Source organism: Microtus oregoni, unplaced genomic scaffold (genome assembly GCF_018167655.1).
Source record: "Microtus oregoni isolate MIOR12 unplaced genomic scaffold, Mior012 000040F_ref0000088, whole genome shotgun sequence".
NCBI lineage: Eukaryota > Metazoa > Chordata > Mammalia > Rodentia > Cricetidae > Microtus > Microtus oregoni.
In genome coordinates this window covers 16,711,688-16,737,079 of record NW_024543207.1, presented here as the reverse complement: position 1 = coordinate 16,737,079, position 25,392 = coordinate 16,711,688, and the positions used below count along the sequence as shown (strand labels likewise).

Genomic DNA, 25,392 nt, shown 5'->3' with positions numbered 1-25,392 from the left:
CAATAAGAAACAAATGTAGGTAACTTTACTGTTGGGGAAGGAAGGGTGTTATGTATATACAAACTGAGAACATACAGACGGCTCCAGGAATGGAGACAAGCACCAGCCAAAGCAGGTGAAGGGCATAGTTTTGATGGCACCATTCCTGCAACAGTAGACAGAAACAGGTAGACAGAACACTGAGGAAGAAGCTATCCAGTTACACAGGTCCTGGTGGGGAGCAGGGACTGGGGAGATCACGAGTGCTATAGACCAGGAACTGAGAGCTACCAGGTTTTTCAAATGGTTTCTGAAAATTCTTCTTCAAATCACAATTGTAACCTGTCCACTGTATTTCTTTTGTCTCTTCAATTTTTTCTTTTGATATGCTATGGGAGAAAGTTCTAGAAACCTTGGTTAGCTTATGCCCCCATATGCAACAGCAGCAGACTTGGAACATTTTTGAAGAAAGGGAGCACTTTAGGTGGTTACCACAAAGAGACCAGGTTTCCAAAAGTAATGTCATATGAAGGGGACAAAGGACATCCCACATGTGTGGAAAAGAAGAGGACTATGGAAACATTCAGATTTTCTGAGTATGTGCTCCCATGTGGACACTGACAGCATGACAGTCCTAGAAAGGAATCTACACCCAGTTGAGAACCTTAGACAAGACACTTACCAAAGGCAGGAGGGCTAAGTCCAGCCATAGCACCCACATGGCCTCGCTAAGCCCATCTGCTCCCAAGACACAGGATCTCCGACTTGGTGCCCTGATTGCAGAAGGCTTCCCTTCTGTAAGTGCAGTGACCTATGGGTTAGGAATGCTCGTACAAAAGCTATGACTGTGCAGGCAAACAAACTTGCCAAGAAAACTGAATGACTGTGTTCCAGTCTCCTTGCCTATAAAATGAAGTCAATAATCATCTTCCATCACTCCCTACACTTAGGGAAGTTTTAAGTCTAGACATAAAACACACAACCATGATTGGCCCATTGTAAGCATGCAATTGGCAGTCCAAATGTCTAATCCATTTTTGAGAGTGATTGAGAGCTCTCAAGGCATTAAAGTTCTCTGCATATGTTCCACTGTGTAGAGGAATGGAGGGGGATCAACATCTGAGCACAGACAAAGCCAACAGACTCTGGCTGGCTCCCTGCTGAGTTGTTGGTAGGAATGGGAGTGGTGCCATTGAGTATTCAGAGACATTGCCTGCTTCTCTCGTCATTGGTTCTGAGACCAGAAGCTTTTCTTTTCTGACTTAGTAGTCATTTCAAGAAATATGTTCAAGTAAATTACTTCAAGTATTAGTAAAGCTTTAAGACTGTCATATACACAGACATCTTCATGTTCATAATACAGTACTAATTTCAGGGGACATCACAGAAAAATAGACCCGTACCCAAAGAAAAAGTGACAAACTCCAGGGACGTTAACAAATGCAGATAGCGGTACCCATTTGATACTCTGAAGCTCTGGGCACAATGGCTGGGAAGAGGAGTCCAGAGCCCTTTCTCTATTTGAAGCAGGGATGAGAGGAGTGTACTGAGATCACCCACTACAGTCTCTGCCTCCAGGTTTCAGTGCTTTTCATAAAGGAAGGCACACATCTCAAAATGACCGTCCACATCATTCTAAACAAATTCAAATGTCTAAACTATTTTGTCTGCTTCTCACCCATTGCTAGCCTTTCAACTCACCCCAACCCCCTTGAGACACTGCCAGCCAATTTCAATATCTGCTTCTTTTCAAAGCACCTGAGGACTATGGCTCCCTTCCCACCATCTCCTAGATAATTAATTTATATAGCAGGGCTACTTGGCAAGCGATAAAAGGGGCGGAGAGGAGATGATGTCTCCTAGGAACATCACTCGAGTCTTTGTGAGTGCCGCCATCATCCCTACCTCTACTCTGCTGCCCTGAAAAAGCATCAAGGAAGACATGGCTTGTCCCTGGGTAGTACTTCCTGAGTTTTAACAGGGGTACTGAGGATTCTTAACTCATTTTCAATCATGTCTTAATCTAAAGGGGAGCCATTGGCTACCAATCTTCTGGAAGCAAGCCAATAAGAACCAAACACCTCCTATTTGTAGAGGAGAAAGTCTCCACCAATGGAAAGATGCAGTACAAATAGTTCGTGGTTGTAGATTCAGAGGAAAACCCTATCTTCACTTTTATCTGTGTCTTGTGGCCTTTACAATCAACCATCCAAGTTCCTCTTCCTCACTTCACCTACACCAAACAGAGAGACAGGCAGCAGCCCTTAGGATGCGGTCAGCTCTCATCTCCAATCAGCATCCCCAGACACATGGACACATCACTAGAAGATGATCAGGCCCTGGTGCTGCTCATGAAATGCATTTGCTTCCAGGCCATCGCCTTCACCTCTGTGACTATAACCTGGCTGTGACATACATCTCTTCACCGGGAGAGCAGCTTGGTATGAACGATCTGATTACACAGAGCCCCCCTCCACCTTCACTGCTTTCTTAAGTTATTTTCGAAGCTGCCTGCCCTCATCTGATGTCAGCAAGGACCAGGCTCTGCACCTAAGAAACTAGAGTCAAAACACACAATCTGTCAGCCTACTCAAGTAACTGACAATCCTTTAGCTTTTATCTTTTTTGTTTTTGGAGATTAACCTATAGTTATACTTTCCCCTTTTCTTTTCCTCCCCTCAGGCCTTCCCATGTACATCCCCTTGTTTTTGTCCAAATATGTAACATTGAACATTTTAGTCCTCTTCAACAACAATCCCCACCTATTTGAAAGATATTTTATAAAATGAATCCCAAGTGAAGTGCTGATGGGATTTCTTTAATCCCCTCCTCTGGACCAAAGGATCTGAAAAAACATTTTGGACCCTGCTAACCTCCAACTTCTTTTTCAAACTGCTTTTTTTCCCCAAGAACAGACTTAAGACTACTTTGGCTGCACAAAAATTCCATTCCAATCCGGCTGAGAAACAAGAAAAACCTTAAATCTCTCAAGACAGCTTGATCTATTACAGTTTAGGTCAGTGACCTATGAAGTTAAAGGTTACAAAAAGAAAGAAAATCTTCTAAAAGGAATAAAAAATTGATACTCCCAGATGTTGGGCCACTCACACCACAAACTAAGATCTATGTCCCCTGCAAATGGCTGTTCTCCAGGGCGCTGCAGAGGAGGCATGCACTTTATCTTGCAATTGTGTGAACACAGAGGTGGGAAAACAATATATGTGAGGTCCAGGAGAAAGGCCACCAACCTCTCCAACATGAAAGAGTAATGTTTTGGGCTCCCAGCCAGGCAGAGATGCTAACCAAACGTTGCTCTTAGCATCTGTTTCTCTAATGGGGCAATTCATGAGCAGCTCAAAGCATTAAGCAGTCCCATTCATCTCCATAACACCTCTAGATGTAAACAGGTAGTAATGAGGACCGCGGTCATCCTTCAATAGAGAAAGGCATTGGTACAAACGATTAAGATGTCAGATTGTTCTGTGTGTGGTGACACAGGTTAAGGGAACTATTCTAGTTCCATAGTTTCTTCTCATTATAGAAATAAGAGGCCAGAGTTTGCTAAGTGGTAAACTTGGTTTGATTTTATTGTTATACTAGATAAAAATGTGGATTTGTATCTCCTTAGTATTTCTGGAGTAAAAGTAGACATTAGTTCCCAGGGTCTTGGAATAAAATTAGATATTGCACATTCAAATGCAATAAACCGGATCAGTTTATGAGTAACTGCTGTCGGAGGAGCCCATAGATGCAGATGACTAATTCAAATCTCAAAGCCCTTGCCTTTGACAGATGCCAAACGACAATGTTAAGGCCTGTTTATCCTTCTCACCATTCGAAGTCCAATTAGGTTCTCTCTGATTCTATTGGATTTTATGTCTTATTGGCTCTCAGATGGAGGAACTCATCTTTGGGTCATATCTCATCCCCCAGTGGAACATTAGCAACAAATCAGAAAGCAGAACAATCCATTCTCTGAAGGAACAGCGCAGTCCCCAACAGATGAAGCTGAATAGTGTCTTCATGGAACGTACTACGATTCTGAAGCTGTTAAAGAAAAGGTTGAGCCATCAGGAGCATATTAACCGAACGACTCATTTCATCTAGAGACAGCGTAAAATGTAACTGTGACCTCCATTAATTAGGAAAGACACTGGTGTTTTAAGACGACATTCATCTAGAATAACTCAATTGGCCTCTGATGAATATGGCTATAAAGGCAAAGAAAGAAGTCTAAATTCTTATTTGAGGTGGTGAGGCAGAAGTTGTCTTGTAACTGGGAAGACGGTGAGCGAGGGAAGAAGATATGGGCCTGGCACTGAGAAAAAAGGAGACTGGGATGCAGATCCATGCATGGAGAACAGACTAACAACGGACACAGGGAGCTTTCACTGTTTAGCAAACATTTAGACTGAAGCTGGTGCATTGCATATAAACAATCACGGTAGGAGGGAGTCCAAGAAGGTACTACTAACTGAAACTTTGCCTGACCTGGACCCAATAAGCTCAAATTTTCAATTATATTAAGAGATGTGAAGTTTTAAAAGAATGTAAATCATTTGAAAGTTGAAGAACAATGGCAGGCATGCAATATGAAACATAAAATGTTCCATAAAAATTAAACGTGAATCCTTAAGAGAGCAAACGTGTTAACAAATGTAAGGAATGTGAAGGAATTTAATGACGCAGCTCCCCAACCTGTTTAAAGTGGATACTTCAAACTCTTTCTGTTTACTGACTACAAGTTCATTCTAAACACCTGTGTTTTTTTTTTTTTTGGTCTTAATCACATCGAAAACTTGTCTCCTTATACTTTATCACAGGCTCATTTAAATTTCTATTTAAAAAAGAGTATTTCAATTGAACCCTTAAAAGTGGCACATACTAGAAAAAAGTCTCAAAACATAAAACTTATGTTCAGCCATATCAATACCACACTGACATGTTTAAGTGAAAAGTTCATAAGCCACATGTAAACACATTGCAGTGGCAGGACACTTGCTTCGCATGTAATGGAGACAGACAGTAGGCTCCATTCTTGCAACCGGAAACAAGGTTAGAGGATAGAAACACAGTTAAGGGCTACACGACTTCCCAGAATGCTTAAGATGCTGAGTGCAATCTCTAGAACCAGTTCCCTAACAAGACAAGAAGGGAAAAACTAAGATCTTGTCAGTCAACGTAGTGCACACATAGGATTCCAGCCCTTGGAAGGTCAAGCTAGGATTGCCACATGAGTTTGAGGCCAGTCTGGCATACAAATCAAGGCTCAATCCTGAAGACAACAAAAAGACAAAGAAGAACACAGTGAAACAAATCCACAATAGTTTTTTTTTTTTAAAAAAATAACAATAAAAGACCCAGAAATAGAGTAGTTTCTCACTTAGCAAGAATGAGGAGATAATGGTAGATTTCAATGCTTGCATTAGGAAACAGTTCAGAGAAACCTTTCCTGAGACACATATTTTGGACAAAAGTTACAAGGCAACACTGTTAGCAAATACTCCGGTCATATAGACTTTAATATGTTTTAATACAATTTGTAGACCTCTGGATGAGGTTTGGATGCCTCTGGTGCTGACTTAATAATACACCAGGGTCCATGCTGACTTCTCCTCCTATGTGATTTGTTATTTTCTGTTTTCCAGTTAATAGAGAAACCAATCACTTGGAACAATAGCAGCTAAATATTTCTGACTCCTTTAGCTTGTGAATTCCTAGTAATGTTCACCATTTTAATTACTTATATGGACAATTATTTTTCTGGGCTCTCTTCAGTTAGTAAAACTTGAGAATTTGTGCGCACACAGCTTTAACTAAGCAAGGCCTCATTGCTCATTCATGGGCATTCCCTTTCCCAGAGAATCTCACAGCAGTCCCCTTGGACACTATCTCTCAGATGCCCCATTCTCTTTGCCATCAATCACTCTCAAGCCCAATTCTGAAAAATGTCTCCTTCTGTTTCCTTTCCTATTTCTGTTCTGAGCTTTAGGTTGGATCTTATCTGACCACAACCCCAGCTATGGTCCGTCCTGACCCTGGCACATTTGGCACAGAGCGCAGTAGCAGCATCTCCTCGTGCAGAGATCTGAGCATGAGGAAATCAGGGGTGTCTCCCTGAAGTTAGCAAGACCTCCCCAGTGCCAGCTAGGACAGTATCTGAACAGCCATGGAGTCTGGCAGACCTCCCAGGTCTACAAAGCCCAGGTGAGAGTCCTCGGCTTGTGTGAAAGACTGTCAAGCCCTATGTTAGAAGATCAAGTCCCGGCTCTGCCTTTGACCTGGGGCCTCACCCACAGTCACGTTCCTTTCTGAGTTCCTATGTGCAGCCCCATTCCAAGTTCTTCTTTCCCAGACGCAGGGCATTCTGTAATTTCCCTGTGAGAATCCTTCTCTTGTCTACTGTCTACCCATGCTTGAAACATCTCCAGGATGGATGCCTTCCCAGTGCAGCCTTCCTTGCCCCAAGAACCATCAAATCCCTTATTACTAGTGTCTTCCGTGCCACCGAGTCTACTAACAAAGAAATTATTCCTTGTGATCTCGTGTCCCTGCCACCCTGCAAAGCCAAAAGTCGGGAATCTCTCTGAACCAGAGCTGAGGCAAGCACAGAGGATGCTTAAATTTGGAGTAATTGATCCTTAAGTATACTGATATTTAGTAAATAGAGGACAAAGGATAACAAAGTTAGAAGACACACACACACACACACAGTCCATAGGTCATAGCTGGGTATCTTTAAGAGGCAAGATGTAAAAAAAAAAAAAAAAAAAAAAAAAAAAATGAGTCCATAGGTCAAGTTAATTAAACAGACAATGCAGAAAAAGAAAGGACCACGTGAAAAGGAAATATGATTAAAGCTTGTTTGTTTATTTGTTTGCTTGGCTAGTTGGTTGGTGTTGTGTTTGTTTGTTGTGGACAAGACAAACATGTCTCTTGTTCAAAAGAGTGTGCCCTGGAAGAGTGAACGCACACCAGGACAGGGATTGAATTTTTTTAATTCTAACTCAATGTGGTGATTGTGTCTTCTCCCCATTGAATGGGGTCCTACCTCACAATCATACTCAATTGGCTAGTGTGAGAGAAACTGGCACATAGGAAATGGAGGAGGAGAAAAGGGAAAGGGGGCATTGCTCCAAGGAGAATAGAGTCACTACACCAAACCACCAAATTCCTAGAAGAGAGATGGAAAAAGGTTTTGCTGGGTGGGCATGACTAAAACATTTAGATAGAACTCTTACAAGGTGAGGGAGATAAAAAAAAAATAATTTCCTGTCCCACACATGGGTTTTTAGTAGAAACGATTCAAATCTGGTATTTCCCAAAAAACCCATCTCTTTAAATAAACAACAACAGCAAAAGCACTCTTGTCTTTAAACTCTTCAAGAGCTTGAGTCTCTCATTCTATCTAGGAATAAAGAGTTATAATGGGGAGGGAAGGCCTGCATGGTGAGGGTTGACTCAATAAGCCAGAGTTAGGTCGCCAGTGCAGAGAATTATTAGCCCAAGTATCTCAAGCTCAAGTCACTCTGAGATTAAATCCTCTATTGGCCTCAACAGTACAAAAAAAAAAAAAAAAAAAAAAAAAACCAATGAATTTGGCCACCTGCATGGACTTAAACCCTGGACAGGAAAATGTATCAAAAAACTACGAGAACTGGTAACAATCCAAAAGACCACTCTCCCTAGACAAGTCTACATAAGACGATATCTAGACAACTGCATCTCAGTAACAGTGCCTAGATAGAAGGTTTCAGACCTTGGCTCCCTGGAGCACCTGCCTGCAGCCAAGGGAGACAGAAACTATCTTATTTTAAAGGAGACATTAAATGCCGGCTCGCCTTAAGCCATGCTAATGAAGAAAAAGATCTTGCGCACCAATGCACCCAATACCAGCTCCAAGGAGGAAATAGAAAGGAGACGAAAATGTAATTAAGTCTAGTAGTAAGGGTTCAGGTGAGGTCATATAACCAAAGGGGTAGCAGTGAGCAGCCCCGTCCCTCTTTCCCTCTCAACTGCGTCTCCTAAGCCATAATTGATGAGAACACAGTATCTCTGTGGCCATGTCCTCCCCTCAGGTTTCTGTGCATCTTGGTGCTTCTTGGATTCACTCCCAATCACTGATTTCATCCCCTTGGCGCATGTTACCTTTAATTTCTTTTCTTTTCTCCTTATCTGATTATACTTTCTTTTTTTTTAACTTTTTTTATTTATTTATTAAAGATTTCTGTCTCTTCCCTGCCACCGCCTCCCATTTCCCTCCCCCTCCCCCAATCAAGTCCCCCTCCCTCGTCAGCCCAAAGAGCAATCAGGGTTCCCTGCCCTGTGGGAAGTCCAAGGACCCCCCACCTCCATCCAGGTCTAGTAAGGTGAGCATCCAAACTGCCTAGACTCCCACAAAGCCAGTACGTGCAGTAGGATCAAAAACCCATTGCCATTGTTCTTGAGTTCTCAGTAGTCCTCATTGTCCACTATGTTCAGCGAGTCCAGTTTTATCCCAGGCTTTTTCAGACCCAGGCCAGCTGACCTTGGTGAGTTCCCGATAGAACATCCCCATTGTCCCAGTGTGTGAGTGTACCCCTCGCGGTCCTGAGTTCCTTGCTCGTGCTCTCTCTCCTTCTGCTCCTGATTTGGACCTTGCGATTTCAGTCCGGTGCTCCAATGTGGGTCTCTGTCTCTGTCTCCTTTCATCGCCTGATGAAGGTTAATATTCAGGAGGATGCCTATATATTTTTCTTTGGGTTCTCTTTCTTATTTAGCTTCTCTAGGATCATGAATTATAGGCTCAATGTCCTTTATTTATGGCTAGAAACCAAATATGAGTGAGTACATCCCATGTTCCTCTTTTTGGGTCTGGCTTACCTCACTCAGGATAGTGTTTTCTATTTCCATCCATTTGCATGCATAAGCCCGACTAAAACACACCCTTCAAAACCAGGAAGCGGTGCGTCTGCTGGAAGCTGAACTGTGGATCCTATAAGCGTTTCTAGATTTGCTTTTAATGATATGGTGCTTCCAGCAGGTTAAATCTCAGGTAAAAATTTTAAAGCAAAAACAGGGAGCTCACCAAGGCCAGCTGGACTGTGACTGAAAAAGCATGGGATAAAACTGGACTCTCTGAACATGGCGAACAATGAGGGCTGATGAGACGCAAAGGACAATGGCACGGGGTTTTGATCCTGCTTAATGTGCTGGCTTGGTGGGAGCCTAGCCAGTTTGGATGTTCACCTTCCTAGATATGGACGGAGGGGGGAGGACCTAAGACCCTGACTGCTCTTTGGACTGGAGAGGGAGGGGGAAAGGAGTGGGGGGGAGGGGGAGAAGGGTGGGAGGAGGGGGAGAAGGGTGGGAGGAGGGGGAGGGAAATGGGAGGCTGGGAGGAGGTGGAAACTTGTTTTTTTTTTCTCCTTTTCTCAAAAAACAAACAAACAAACAAACAAACAGGGATTAACGCTATCTGAAGAACAGAGAATAGCATTAAGCAATCTTGGAAAAGTAACGTTTATCTGAATCTAAAAGAACCCTTCCCCCACACACCGTGATGAGAAGTGGTAGAATACTTGCTTCATGAGGGAAAAACTCAGTTTAACTAAATAAAAGCCTTTATTTATCACATTCTTACGAGAACAGGTGCTCTCTCAAAGCAATTCACTGTGAGGTCATTAGGGAGAAGCAGCGCCAAGGTCTTGGCTTCCAATGGGAACAAGGCAGAACCAACTCAAGGAAAACCATCAAAGCCACTGCCCAGTCTGGTAGGAACTGCAAGGTAGCTGCATTTTAAGGACATGCAGTTCAACCAACTATATACATCCTTTTCTTGCTTCAAAGAACAACTTATAAAAATGCCTCCCCAGCCACACACAGTGAAGAACTAAACTATTTGATGGTCTGTGATGACCAGGGCAGGAATCTACGAATGTCCCATGCAAACCCAGAATTTCAATGCGTTTAAGAGTTTCAGCAGCCGGGCGGTGGTGGCGCACGCCTTTAATCCCAGCACTCGGGAGGCAGAGGCAGGCGGATCTCTGTGAGTTCGAGGCCAGCCTGGTCTACAAGAGCTAGTTCCAGGACAGGAACCAAAAGCTACGGAGAAACCCTGTCTCGAAAAATCAAAAAAAAAAAAAAAAAAAAAGAGTTTCAGCAGTTCTGAATATGTAAAGCAAATTCGACAAGAAGGAAAGTGTGTGACTCTTTCCTTGTTTTGATTTTCAGATTTAGAAAGCTAAGTATGAGGAGAACAAATGGTCCAAGAATACAGTGAAATTATTCAACAACTTCGCTCACTGTGATTGCTGAAGAAACTAAAGCCCTGTATTGGAAGCACTTGGTTTCCAAACTGAATTAATAACTATTTAGTTTTCTTATAAAAACATACAACACAAAACAAAAAGCTGGGCTTATTGGTAATCTATACCATTTTCTTTTTATTTATTTATTTTTGAAACAATCTTTTCTCCTTTTACATATCTAGCTCAGTTCCCACTCCCTCCCCTTCTCCTACTCTCCCACCTTCTCCATACCCCACCCTTGATCCACTCCTCAGAGCAGGTAAGGATTCCCATGGGGAGTCAACAATGTCTGACATTTTCTGTGTAGGAATGTAAAAACTTATCATCTGCTGTAGAGAGAAATGTTTTCTGATTAGGATGATGATTCAGGGGCTGGAATGATGGATCAAGTGTGTAAAATATACACCCATAAAGGGGTCCTGACATGATCCCAGGTGCACAGCTATGGGGGGAATCTGCACTGAGGTTAGGTCTGTGGTGGGGGCATGGTTGGCTGATCCTCACATTAGATCAAGTGTATAAGGAGACCTACACAGATCCGGCATCTGTCTTCATGGTATAGTCAGAGTGTTACTGTTTTGTGGTAGATTTCCGGTAAAATTGAAAGCAAACATTTCCAGAAAAATAAATCATTGGTTTTGTCCTCAATATGATCTTTATCTGATGCACATATAAGGTGTCTGGGTCCCAATCTCACCACCTCATCCACGCAGATGACTGAGTCATGTAGACTGTGGATTGGTTTGGGATCACTACCAGGGCCCTTTCTAACGGAAACACCACAGTTATGCGTATGAGCATCACACAGAAAACGGTAGGTGGAGAATAGGGGAGTCAGAAGGAAAACATGGAAAGTAACTAATTGACAGTTTAGGAGACAAACGGAATTTAAAGGGAAAACATCAGAGACACACAGTGGACTTTGCTTTCATGTAGAAAGTCACTCTGAGGACAAATGGCCAAGTAGCCACGAAGGAACCTCCATTTCTTCCCCATTGTTCCACGGCAACGACGCTTCAAGTGCTTTAACGATGCCCTCTTTCATGACCAGTGCCCAGCGTTTTGTATTATTAAATGTAGCTAACTTCCAAACGACTGGACCGCACATAATGCTGCGTGCAGCCAATCAGCTGTCATTTGCAACCACCACTAGAATCCAACACACAGTCCAGATCCCCGGGACACAGGATCAGCACTTGCTACCCCTTAGATTGAATCTCAGGCACAAGAACGCACTTGGAAAAGAAAAATGTTTTCTCCCTCTCTCCCCTATGTTGCTACAGTTCTACCCGCAGCAAACGGAAGATGGGAGCTTGTGAAGTATGATCACGGCTGTTGCTTCCACAGTTAGCCACGCAGAAAACCTAAGCAATTGCGGATTCTTTTGCTTGATCTTCTTTTCTTCTTTCATCCATGAAGTTGATTTCAGTAGGTTTTGTGGCAAGAAGAATATAGCCGCCCGAAACAAATTATCCTGAGAACGGAAGCACATGGGAGCCGAGTAATTGTGTTTACTGAAAGGTGAATTGTGGCTGTCTCTGGAAGTGGTGATTTCCTCCTGTCTTCCTGCATGCTCCACATTCCCTTAAAAGGAAGATGGCCAAGTGTAATGGTTGCAGACACGAACATTATTAAATTTTTAAGATGCAGGAGCAAGGCAGGATTTGAACGCCAAGACATTTGAATTCACGTGAAAGTCACCATACACTTTGGAAACGGTAAATGAGCGAATCCTTCTAGAAACTGCATGGATTCCAAACCAAAGGCCTTCTGGCGCTAAAGAAGCACAAACTGCCTGAAGAAGTATTTTTTCTTCTGCTACACAATAAGCTCTCTTTATCAAAGAGTGCTAAAGATTTTTAACTGACTTCGCTCTCGGGGACGTAGATCATAACTGATATAAAAGGAAACTGTCCCAGAAATGGTTCCATAATATCTACTGCTAACTGCGATCAAAATAAAGAGGCCTGTTCTATTTTCCACAGCTCATATTTTTAAACCGTTACTGGTTTCTGAAAAAAAATGCACATGTTATCTAAACTTGTCTTGCTAGGTCATGCCTTCCTATAAAGAACCTGAGGGCTGGGCTATTTTAAGGTTTTATAAGTGGTCAGACTCCCTCTCAAATGTCCTGAGCCTAATCCCACCAAATTTCCTAAATGAAATTCCTGCCCTCTTCCTTCAGGGTTCTTTGTCTAAAATGTGTATGAGCATGAACGTGGCTTCATCTGGAAAGCTCAGGGCTTCGTCACACCGTGGACTTGCAGGGGGTGTGTTAATGTGGCAATGGCTTGTCATTGACTATTTCACTCATCCGCACAACAGCTTGAAGGGGTGAAAACTATTGTATCAATTTTAAAGATAAGAAAATAATGCTCAGAGCTTGGGAAGCCCAGTGTACTCTTTCATTCCTCACTTATCAAGTACCCACAATGTATTAAAGATAGTTCTAGAATATAAGATACAGCCTGTATCCCTAGGGTATTCAGGATTTCAAAGCCTACTTACTATAAAAATACCATGTTTTGCTCATCTGAAGTTCAGGTGTCACTGAGTATTTCATCTGTGCTCATTCTGGGTACCACCTTACACTGCCCACTAGGGTGACTCTGGCACTGGTCCATTCTCTAGTGGAGGAAAGCATGCTATGAAGACCAGCAGAGCTGCTCAGAGAGGGATGCCCAAGAACAATGTCCCATTGAGCATCATCTCTCACTACTACTGCACCCAGAGTGGGCACAGAAGACAGCCTGTCACAAATTTCAGGTCACTCTGAGGTTGCCTCACATCCTCTAAGAGAAGCTGGTATCTTGACCTAATGCCAAATTTTCCATGATGGTGGAGACTCTTGAGTCAAGCTGGTAGAAAGCCTTTTAAAAAGCTTTGAAAGAAGAGTGGGGGCTGCAGGATCAACGCTGGCTGGAACCACACCTGTACCTGCTTTAGAGGAGAGGGTCTCTTCCCATTGGTTGGATCATAGTCCAAGGCAAGCCTTGAGGCATACCACTGCCACGTTCTCATGCTCACTCCTAATGTAGGTATTTGAAATAAACCTGAGGCCATTCCAATGCTGTTTTCTTGAAATTTTCCCACAGATGTGTAAAGGGACAAATCAAATCTGAGATTAAGCATGTTGCAAAGTCTGCTATCTATGGGTTTCTACAAGGAGGAAGACACTATGCTACATTTTAATGAAACAAATGAACAAATAAACACAAAAGGCTTGACCCATACTCTGATGCCTAGGACAAAGACGACACTTGTGCAGGAATAACACAATACCCTCCTCAGCAGTGTAGTGAGAACAGTAGACCCTCGGTACTAATAGAACCAGGCAGTGCAGGCATTGTTTATGACCCAGAGAGGATATTGAGTCAGGTCCTTCTCTATGAGAAGGATGTAGCCAAAAAGAAAAATTGCAATGGTTTGTTTAAGGAATTAGCCAGTATTCAAGAAAAAAAAAATTAAACCTGATCCCAGAGGAAAGAAAGATCTAGTTCATGTGCAATGGCTCAGCCCATACTCTAAGTGATGGAATGTGATGAGATCAACATGGGAAACCCCCTTGTCCCATCCACAGTAGAGGCTGAGAAAAAGCGACACCAAGAATCTGTCTGGCTCAAACCCACAGACTCCTCACAACCATTAACACAGCACCCACCTGGCACTGAGACCCAGGCCGCCAGCTCTCCATTCACTGACAGGACAGTAGCATGTCACGCTATGTACAAATCGAAGGCATGTCTTAGGGCTTCTCGGGAGCCACAGGTGATCTGTGGGGTTTAGAGTTGAATCGGTGACCCCTTATGTCCTCCCCAAATGCTCTGACTTAGAATCTGAAAGCAGATGGTTCTTGAAGACATTCTATTTTTATCTGGAAGACCCAGAACACAATTTAAATTGAGCTGCACTCTGGTCTATGCAGGGATTTTTAAATCTTCTGATCTGCAAAATATGTGTCTTACCACATAGAAATATGTATAATATAAAAGATGCACAAGGTGCCTTCCTCAGGTTCCAGAAGAATCCATATTTACAAATAGTATGTTTCCGAATGTCGGAATTGCACACTTTCAGGGGAAATATCAGTCAGAATTATGAAAACAAATATACATTTGTGGGTTGGGCCCTAGTGCCCAGATACACACAGGTGCTGACCACACAGGAATCTGATTACCATCAGAGGAGACATTGTGGACACACACACACACACATGAAAAGGAAAGGAAAGGAGAGGAGGGGAGGGGAGGGGAGGGGAGGGGAGGAGAGGAGAGGAGAGGAGAGGAGAGGAGAGGAGAGGAAAGGAAAGGAAAGGAAAGGAAAGGAAAGGAAAGGAAAGGAAAGGAGGAAAGACAAGATAACAGTGGTTGTTTGGAAGCCCAAGTATATGGAGATGTATGGTCTCTTGAACTTTACTCAAAAACATACAGAAGTCAAAAACATGTTTGCTGGGATCAAAGTGGCTGGGTTTGAAATTGGGGTCCATCTTTCACAGGGTGTATGCTTCTGGACAACAAGTTTTTGTTTTTGTTAACTTTCTACCCCAGTCTCCTCATCTCTAACATAAGAATAAAACCCTGAAAGAATCCTCTGGGATTATGGTAGGAACAATTTCATGAAATCAGGTCTGCAGACTTGCTGCAGCAGGGCGGGGATGGTCCACGCTTGTAGTGAGGAGCTCGCTGTGCCCTTACTGAGGACGTACCAAATGGCATGTACTTAACCCTTCCTTCTCAGATGGAATTACATTATTCAGTACACACTGATTTCAGCCAAGAAAGCCGGGGGGGGGGGGTACTGTACAGATAAACGATGAAATCAGAAAATATCTCTGAAGACAAAAACACAGCATCTCTTACCTTGTTCCTACGATAAGTTCCTTCTGTCCTGGGTCAAATGTTAACCTGGAGAAATCCACAGCATTCTCTGCTCTGAACTCCCGTAACCAGGGGCCAATTTCTAAATGTGAAAGAAAGAAACAATGAAAAAGGTAAAAAAAAAAAAAATGAATAAATGATCTTCCTGCAGGATGACAGAGAGGGCAGATCAGGTAACAAGCATAGCAGCAAGGACTTGGAGGTCCCCTGGGACAATTAACAGGTGCCACTATAGGCTTTTTATCAGGATATCACATAATTCATATGTTAACCTGAAAAATACAGAAGGCAGCCACTCAACAAAGAGCAATCTAGACATCGGTGCTTAACAAGCCAGATGTGCATTTTCCTTTTGGCTGCAGGCTGAGTGTTCACACTTCACAAGACCCACCGGAGCAACAGGGGATGGTAAGGACCATTTCCTAAGACTCCAGGGCTGGACCCTGCACACTGGTCAACCCCACTAGACTCAGAAGCAAGGACAAAGCATGGACACCTCTGTCGCTTTCAAGTGAGTATTCCAGGTCAATTAGATTTCTATTTTGGCCCTGTAAATTAGACTTTTTAAACACATTTGATCCTTTATGAATGTTTAGGGATGAGAAATTTGTGATTACTCCTATGGCTCAATTACATTTTTTCTAAGGGAAATCAGGAGGCAGCCACTCTAAGGCTCACTCTTTCTTTCTCTCTCTCTTTCTCTCTCTCTCTCTTTCTTTCTTTCTTTCTTGTGCTTCTTGGTTCTTTTATTTTTTAATTTTTTACAAGCACTGTTAACTCTCATTCGACATTAGCTTACCAGAGTCAGACTGTGAGGAAATGACAGTGTAGGAAAAAGGACATAACACTGCTTCTGAACCGTGCCTCATTCCTGGCACTGCAGAAACATGCCGCGCATTGCTTGCCAGTTTCAGGATACCTTCCCCTCTTCTTTGGCAACCAACTATAGAGTTGGATGTTCTTTTTCTTGGATTTAGTGCTTGAGTAATATCATGCTGACTAAATGGGCATATGCTAACTGTCAAACCAATGCTGTTACTGGCTTAAAGAAAGGCAATAATCTCTTCGAACAGACGCTGAAGATAAAAACAGATCTAGTACGGAAAACTCTTGTCATATAACGCCTCGTGCGTGGATAGCAAAATGCCTTCATTATCTGTTCCTGGGGAATTGATATTGATTGGAATTTATTTTCCTCTTAAAGAAAAACAGGTCTAAGCTTATACACAGATTTGGTTTTGAAATTTTAATGTATATGCTACCATACGGAAGTGTGTTATTCTTGGCATTTCACAAACACTTTTTCATGTTTACCATAAATCAATTTAAACAACTTCTCATTATAACTACACATACAAGACATCAGTGTTGTAACATGTTATGAGTAAAGGATCCTTCTAAGAAATTGTAATGCCATTAGGACAATAGTGCTAATGTCTCTATAAATGTAAATACAATTTATAAGTGTCTACAGGGCCATAGGGATTATATAACTACAGAGAGGAGAGGTTGGCAGGGATAATGGAAGGGAAGAGACGTCTAGAGTCACATATCTTAGGGGAGCAGGCAAGGGAGTAACATACAGACCACAATGATCCTCTGTACCAACCTTATGGAAGCTACACTTTTTAATTTATTTTTCTGTTTATAATCACTTCCATTATTATTATTATTATTATTATTATTATTATTATTATTATTATTATTAAATTGAAGTTTTACATTCCAATCCTAGTTCCCACTTTCTCCCCTCCTCCCACTTCCTCCATCTTCCCCCATATCCCATATCCATTCCTCAGAGAGTATAAGACTTCCCATGGGGAGGGAGATAACACTTTTAAAAAAATTTTGGTTCTGTTTTAATCTTTTAATTTAATCTTATTTTATGTGCATTGGTGTATTGCCTGAATGTATGTCTGCATGAGGGTGTCCAGTCTCCTGGAACTGGAAACAGTTGTGAGCTGCCACATGAGTGCTGGGAATTGAACCCAGGTCCTCTGGAAGAAGAATCAGTACTATTAATCACTGAGCCATCTCTCCAGCACATCATTGGCCATCTTTATTCTAACATGAGGACGGTGGTTTCCCTCTGGCTCTATGTCATCTAGCCATCCATAGTCCAACACGAAGACCATGGTTTCCTTTCTCTGTATCTCATACAACCATCCTCACTATGAGAATACTTCCAGGTAATGGGCGATGAAAACCAAAGTTCTGGTGTCTACAGTCAGGGGCGGTGCCTTGAATGTGGTGGCCATTGATTCGGGTGTGGAGCTAAAGAGTAGACATGAGTGGGTCATTTCCAGAGGAGTTAAGTGGAAGGAAGAGGAAGAAGAAAGAATGGGGAAAGGAAAAAGTAGCAGCAGCTTAAGAAATGCTTGGTTGGACATCAAGAAGTTTGTTTCATGTCAACCACGGGGGATTCAGGTAAAGTCTGTGACATCTGGGCTTCTGAGCAGATGCAACAAGAAAGAATTTAAAGGTTTTCAAGAGAGCACTTAATTTATGGAATTAAAGATCCTGGGAACAAGAGTGGCCTTTGACAGGGAGGATGCTATGGAGAGTGTAGAGAACAAGATATTACAAACACTAACTATCATAGAATGTAGGTAATAGTAGACAACAGAAATGCAAAAGCTGCTGGGAGGTGAGACCAACAAGGGTGGGGATTAAAGAAAACAAAACATCTGCAGGTTAAATCAGGGAGTCAAGGGTCAGAGGGCATGGCTTGTTTTCCCGAAAGTGCAACCAAAAGAATGACTCCCACTCACGTGGACAGGCAGCAGACGGGCTGCAGAGCATTTCCACATGTCACTAAGACCAGAAGAGCTGATGCCATGCTTAGATTGAAACGATCACTATTTAGATGAGGGGCCCACAAACAAAGAGCCCTGATCTAGACTCCCAGGCTGGGCGGTGCTTCTCACTTCATTCACCTCAACTTATAGGCTCCAGAGGCGAGAACTCAGGTCCTCTCCCAAGCGTGAGAGGGAAAAACTAGCAGAGCCAAGGCTGACCTTGCTTGCTAGTGGAGAAATGCAAACCAAGTAAGAGCAGAAAAAGTATTACAAATATCAGAAAATAGCCAGGTAGCTTGTTCAGCACGCATTCATCCATTAAAGGTGGAATAGTGGAGACCTTGGAGCTGGTTGAAAAGAAGCCCTTCAGGATTAGGTTTCTGTTCTGAGGAACAGCAGCAACAAAAACAAGGGTGCTCCTGAGAACACCCCCAAGCGTGAAAGGAAGCTAAATAAGGAAAGGAAAATGAGGTAACAATATAGTCAGAGTTGTTCCATTAGGTTTAACTGAGATGCAAAGGTGTCCCCTCACTCTCCTCCCCCCCAAAAAACCCGTGTACTTTTACAGGGGGCAACCTTCATTCAAAAATCAACCAAACTGTACAGTTTCTTCATTTTGATTGTCTATTGCATCATGAATGTTACTTTGCCTTAACTTTGTGTATCATTTGCCCATTCTTCTTACTGAGGCCATCATTCTGAGAATTTCTACTCAGACCAAGCTCTCCAGCTGATTCCCTGCAGAAACAAGCCACAGCCACACAGTGTTCTCCGTCCTCTCCTGAAGACCAGGGCTCTGACTTTTGCAAAATCCCATCTCTTTAAATTCTTTCATCCCCTTTTGCCCTTTAAAGTCTCCAGTATAACCAAGTCGCTGCCCCTCACCAGATACAAGTCTACTAGGAAACGTTTCAGAGATTATTGGTTTGCACCACTTTGTTATTAAAAGCACATGAACTAATTTCATACTGAACTCCACCACATGGCATGCTGGAGGAATGACAAGACTAGGTTAATGTAATTCATAAGGAATATATAATGCAAATGTTTTATAAGTTATTTCAGACAAAAGGGAAAATTTCTCAACTCAGCTTGAGGTTGTAATTATCATGATAATCTAAGTAGTAAGGCGAGTCAGTAGCATCATAAGAAATAACTCTCGGGGATCAACTGAGAACACGGCTTTTATTGTGCTAAAGAAAAGTATATAGTATCAGCAAATCAAATACATGTGTGCACATACCAACCCCAAAGTCAGGTGCGTTGACATTTGAGTTCTTACAACAAAATAAGCTCACACATTATGTTTTGCGAATATTTTGCCAGAAGTATACAAATTGCTTCTAAAGATATGTGGTTTACACTTTTAAGAAAACTCTTTTATCAACATCAGTGATGGTTAATAAATTTGGTCAAAAGTAATTGGGAACCTTAAATTGTATGCTGGCTAGACAGATGCCAGTCAGTAACCCCTTCATTATACAGGAGAGGTAATTGGAAGAACTCTTATCTCAAGCAAAAACATTCTAGAGATAGTCCAGGTAATAATGCAGTAAGCTGAAATCTGAAAACATGGCCATAAGGGGATCCTGTTGCTAAGGAACAATACTGGACCCAGATGGGGCTGGCCACTGCCTGCAGCATCAACTCTCAGCAACTCAACTTGGCTTGATATGTTAAAGTGGATAAGGGTGGATAAGGACTGTCATGGCCTAGTTCCAATTCCATCCTGAGTTCTTTCATTCCAGCCTATTCTGGGACAGAGAAAACATTTCAAAACATCTATGGGGATTTGAGTTCACACCGAAATCAGAATCATAGTGTACACTTAGTTAGGACTGGAGATGGTAGAAAAATATTCCCCAAGCCATAGACAGAAAGCAATGTGCATCAGACAAAGAAGTTGAAGCACAAAGAAAAAACCTATTGTTTCTATGCCTCAAGAAGTTGCATGGCTAACTCTCTGCCACTGAAGCTATGCATAGAAAACAACACACCAGGACCACTGGCTCCCACGGAGCTAATACATAGTATAAGCAGGATGGTTGGTTCTAGGCTCTGTTGCAAGCAACTCACAAATCTGAATCTCCACAGTCCTCTTCATCATAGGTGAGAGGACGGAAGCATGGTGAGAGGAGTCATGCTTAGACCCAAAGCCAATGACATAGAAACTCACCTACTCACAGAACTGTACTAGGAAAACTTACTAGGCATAGAAATACAGCCGCACAGACCCAAGGTCACAAAACAAAGGGGAAACAAGCAACCTCTTCATTTCAAAAGCAAATTTATTCCTATTGATACATTGTTAAAGCAAAATCAATACCCACTTGTTTCTCAACTGCAGACTTCAGAACAATGAAATGCAGCCTGACATAACTGGGCTAACCATGCCCATCTCTCCTTCAGCCTGCACAAAGCGTCTACTGCTTGTACTATTGTTAATATTAATAATGATCTGAGTATCAATTAGGATCTGAGGGGGCACACCCTCAGAGCTGGGGAGAAGGCTAGTGTAACTCTGACTACCTGCATTCTCTGATTCCCAGAATCCACATGAAAATTCCTACATACCAGGGCACACATCTGCAACGCCAGCACTCCTACAGGAGGTAGGAGGTAGAGGCAGAGACATCTCTGATGATTAGAGGCCAGCTTGCCTTGCACATGGGGCTAAACAACAAAAGACACTTTCTCAAACAATATGGAAGGCAGAAACTGACACTGAGATAGGCCTCTGACTTCCACATGAATGCTGTGGCACACACACACACACACACACACACACCTTTTACCATGTCCATTAGCCAGGTTTTAGGATTCAAATGTCTTTCGTAAGTGTTAAAGATAAAAATGCCAACCATGTCCAGATCTGCTTTATTGCGATGAAGATGAGAAGCACACAGAGTGGAGTGCTGATGTGTGAGTGACCTATGCAGTGCTGATGTGTGAGTGTGTGTGTGTGTTGTGTGTGTGTGTGTGTGTGTGTGCGTGGCAGTAGACCACAAAGCGCTGATGTGTGAGTGTGTATGTGTGTGTGTGTGACAGTCGACCACAAAGCGCTGATGTGTGATCATGTATGAGTGTGTGGTGTTTGAATCAGACACTGTCCTGACGGTGTAGCAGCTGGCTCTTGGCTGTTGTCAGCACAGCAGGGAAGAGAGTGCGGATGGAGTACAGAGAACATTCTGGAAGGTTTTTCTTTTACTCACTTTTATCTAAGGTGTACAAAGACCATCTTACCGCAAAGATAGCTAATACGCTGTAAAGCTGGCAGCCTCTCTTCCTCTGTGGACTTTATTTCCAGCTTCAGTGCATTGCATAACCTGCCCTATCAACATCATCTAAGCTGAGATTATGATTCAAAACCCGGGGAGTGAAATGTTTTAAAGCCCCACCAAGAATAGGGTAGCAGGTCTGTACTGGTTTGCTCCACTGTTTCCTGCTTGCTAGCTGTTACTTCTCTTTCCCTACAGCCCCCTTTTCTAGACATCATTCTATGTCATTTGCAAAAGTCAATTCCCTGTGAGCACTAGCCAATGCTTCATGCCTACAATCACCCCTAAAACTAGACTCACAAGGATTCCAGCCCCCAGTTCTTTCTGCAATCCTTTAAAAGACTACAAAATATTTTAGTGCCCAGACTTCATGTATGTATGTATGTATGTATGTATCTATCTATCTATCTATCTATCTATCTATCTATCTAGTAGTAAGTCAAAACAAAACACTTTACCATGGCCCAAGCATGCATCACAGATCTACTGGAAGGTAGCACTGCCTTTGGCAGCCACTCTGCCTCTGAAGTTCCATTCATTTCTCTGATTTCTCTGCACAGATGAGAAATACTTGAACTATCGCAGGAACTCGGTGTCAATAGCAGGAGAGTTTCAAGCAACTATGGCCCAGCTACCTCTGCACTGTACACACCTCAGACACACCTGAAAAGGGGTAATAATGGAAAGGTTTAAAAAAAAATACTTCAAGAAACACCTTCTGAATGGGGCTTCTCTTTTCTTTTGCTTAAAATTGTTAAGACCTTCATAGCTTTCTACTTTACTAATCCCTCATCGCCATTTTCTTAAGCTAAGGACCGCGGTGGTTAGCAGCCGGCTTTTCTCACTGGGAACTCTCACAAGAAGTAATTGATAATGAACATTTTAGAAAGAAGATGCGAGAATTCATATGCAATACAAGATCTTGAAATTCTAGGCTAGGATCAGCCTGAAACCACCAGTACCCCATTTATCAGGAAGCTACTTCCCAGCCTGCTCCATCTTAAATTTCTGAGTCTGTCCTGCAGAAGGGTCTTCATCCTGCATTGTGACCCGTAACATATGACCGTAAGCTATAAAATCTAATTGCAAAGTCTTAATGTTGTGCCAGGGGACATTAAAAAGTAATTTCCTTGAGATTTATGACTTTAGAATTACAAATGCTGACAATATGGCTAAATTTGGGAAAACTAGTACTTTCTATTCAATGAGTACTATCCTCCCCCACCACCTCTCTTCCATACCAGCCCAGCACCAGGAATAGCCAAACAGCCTGCCCTGTGTGCACGGCGGCCATGTAACCCACAGTAACTTGAAGCCTGGCACGCATTTAAGGAGCCAATCAGCTCTAGGTAATATCAGGAATTGCAGAAAAACATTTGAAGACTTCTCAGTTTGCATCAGCTTCTGCCACATTCACAAACTGGTCTGATCTCAGCCTCAAAAAAAAAGTTTACTCTCTTAAGCCATGATGGTCTCCTTCTGCCCTGTTCTCAGACCTCAGGCTCAGTTTCTTTTCCTTCTCCTGCTCCCCGAAAATCACATTCAAATGTAATCCACCCCCTCTGCAGAACTCAGCAGCAAGGTTTGAGAACTCAAGAGACACGCCGCATTCTTAACAGAAGTCTCCAGGCTTGGAGAAATGTCTAATAAGCCCCAAGGTGGCCTCTTTGCAGAAGCAGAGATTCCAGGGATACACCAGAACAAGCACATGTTCCCTAAGACAGACCCACATGTCCCCCAGAACTTATCATTACCACAATGTGCACCAACAATACTGGGGAGCCCAGTTATTCATTCATGTGGCAATGAATATTTATTAAGTCTCTGCTATATAAAAGAAACCACTGCAGGCACTGACTGGGAAACAAAGTCACATTTATAATAATTTAGCTTCAACAGAACAGACACACACAAGAAAGATAAACTGAAGTAGGCATTAATGGGTCCCATGAGGGGAAAAAATGGTAATAAATGCTTTAATACAACTCTGTCTAACAAAAACGCCATGCATGTCACTGGGATGGTTTCGTGACCACCTCTGAAGTGTTACAATGTAGGAAAATTAATTCCTACACTTTAACTCAATTTACTTAGAATATTTTGATGCTGCCCAAATGAAACCTACTGTGTTATTTTTACCGCTTACCTACAACATCTTTGAAGTTCCGTGTGTGTATTCTCTGGGGGGAAGAGGTGGCGAGCATGCTTGTCTGGGGGTTGAAGCTGCACACGTGTGACGGTGCGTTTGGAGTCTAGAGGCTAAGCTTGGGATTTTTCTGATTAGGCTAGGCTTGCTGGCCAGGAAGTCCCAACTATTGGCTACCTTTATTTCTCATCACTAGGTTTTATCTGGGTGTGAACTATTCAAATTGAAATTATTTCTTTACTTGCTGGTTCAGTAAGTCTAAGGTATTCCAACCAAATGCACTCAAAAATAATCTACGTTTTCACTGAGTCCTTGACATTAGTCCCTGCCCAATGGGATTTCTTTTCCTTTAACTTACCTGAGGAAATTAATCCATGCTGTATACTCTACATTAGTAATGTGGACATGGTATCTTTGGCCATGTTGTCTGAGTATGATCTCTGGAGAGGTCAGAAAGACATGAAGATAGATCTGTCAGGTAGAAGCCCCCCACACAGTAAACAGACCGCCAATGAAAACACAGGATATCAAAGCAAGGTGAGCCTCTCTGATTGGCGTTCTTTGAACACTCTGCTAAGTGTGACAGCTGGGAGAATTTAGCACTGTGAATAGATTCTGTGTGTATCTCCTGAACCTTGTCACATACGTCTGTGTTGTTGAGTGTTTTCCAGCTTGACACAAACTGGAGCAACTCTGAGAGAACCTCAGCTAGAAAACTTTCTCCATCGGATGGGCCTGTGCGCTTGTCTCTGGGCCATTTCCTTGATTACAAATTATTGTGTGAGAAAGGCAGCCGGCTATGAGACTGGAAGCAAGCGAGTAAGCAGCATTCCTCAGGACTTGGCTTCTGCTCCCGACAGAGTTGCTGGACTGTCCTCCCTCGTTGGTGGACTGTGACTGGGTCGCGTAAGGAAAATAAACCCTTTCCTCCAGGAGTGGGCTGCGACCATGGTGTTTACGGCAGCAATCCAAAGAAACAAGGACAGTACCTTTTATCTTTAATAATTTCAATCAACATGTTATCAATTTAGGAAAACATTTGAAAGATTATCAGGTTTTTTTTCACATTGCCAGTCCTTTTAGTCAATTATCAAACCTGGAAGTCTTGGACATTCCTATAGATCATTCCCATTTCTATAATAAACACCATGCATTAAAAAAACCCTACGTATTAATTTCTGGATGATATTCAAATAGCAAGAATTGGACTAAATGAGTCAGAGATATATAAACATTACTACGTCACTTTGGTGATTACTTAAACTACTATGAAGAGATCCAAGTTCTCTTAAATAGAAGTACAAAGAAGATTATTATATTCAGAGAAATAAGTCAGACACAGAAAGACAACTATGGCATGCTGAATTAGTCTCTAAAAACATCTTAAAAATAAGAATTTGGGGATTGTAGTAATTATGAGTGAAGACCCATGCTATATGTGTATATAGATGACTTAGGAAGATCTTTTATGTTGAACAATTTAAAAGATACAGAAAAATAAGTATTTTCAAAATTAAAAAAAATAAGCACATGTCTTAAGTGGCTAGTTCAAAAATTTATGAGACACCTCTTCTTTATTGAGACCCTGGGTTGCCACCTTCTTTCCAGGGCTATAATAGGCTTGTGACTGGAAGCCAGGATAACACCATCCATCTCGTCTTCAGCAGCATTCATTGTGTTTTCCCTTCACATGGTTTATCCAACTCCATTTTCAGGAACGGTGTATGGTGAGTTGGACGGACATCTATTTTTTACTTCAGACACTTGCCTTAAAAACCAGTAAATTACCAACAGGCTACACAAATTAACAAACACTCCATTCCAAACACCCATTATTCTATTAAGTGCCATTAGTATTCAAGTAAAGGAAGCCAGACGGCAGTCTGTGATAGATAAATTTTCCCAGGGAGTTGGAAGAGAGCACAGCTCCATCCATTGCCATGTGTGTCCCAATCCATTACGAAGGCAACACAGACGGAAGAAATCGCATTCCTAGAGTGTGGTGGCCCCATAGAGCTCCCAGCA

The 25,392-nt window shown here is 42.3% G+C and overlaps 1 protein-coding gene across 4 annotated transcripts in view; it reads right to left on the bottom strand.

The window, feature by feature from the left end:
* The window catches only part of Sema5a (semaphorin 5A), a 432,322-nt gene that overhangs the window by 214,089 nt on the left and 192,841 nt on the right, over positions 1 to 25,392 (bottom strand). For all 4 annotated transcript variants that reach the window (XM_041632016.1, XM_041632019.1, XM_041632017.1 and 1 more), the window contains one exon: positions 15,128 to 15,227. In XM_041632016.1, coding sequence (XP_041487950.1) covers positions 15,128 to 15,227 — 100 coding nt within the window. The remainder of the gene's footprint in view (positions 1 to 15,127; positions 15,228 to 25,392) is intronic.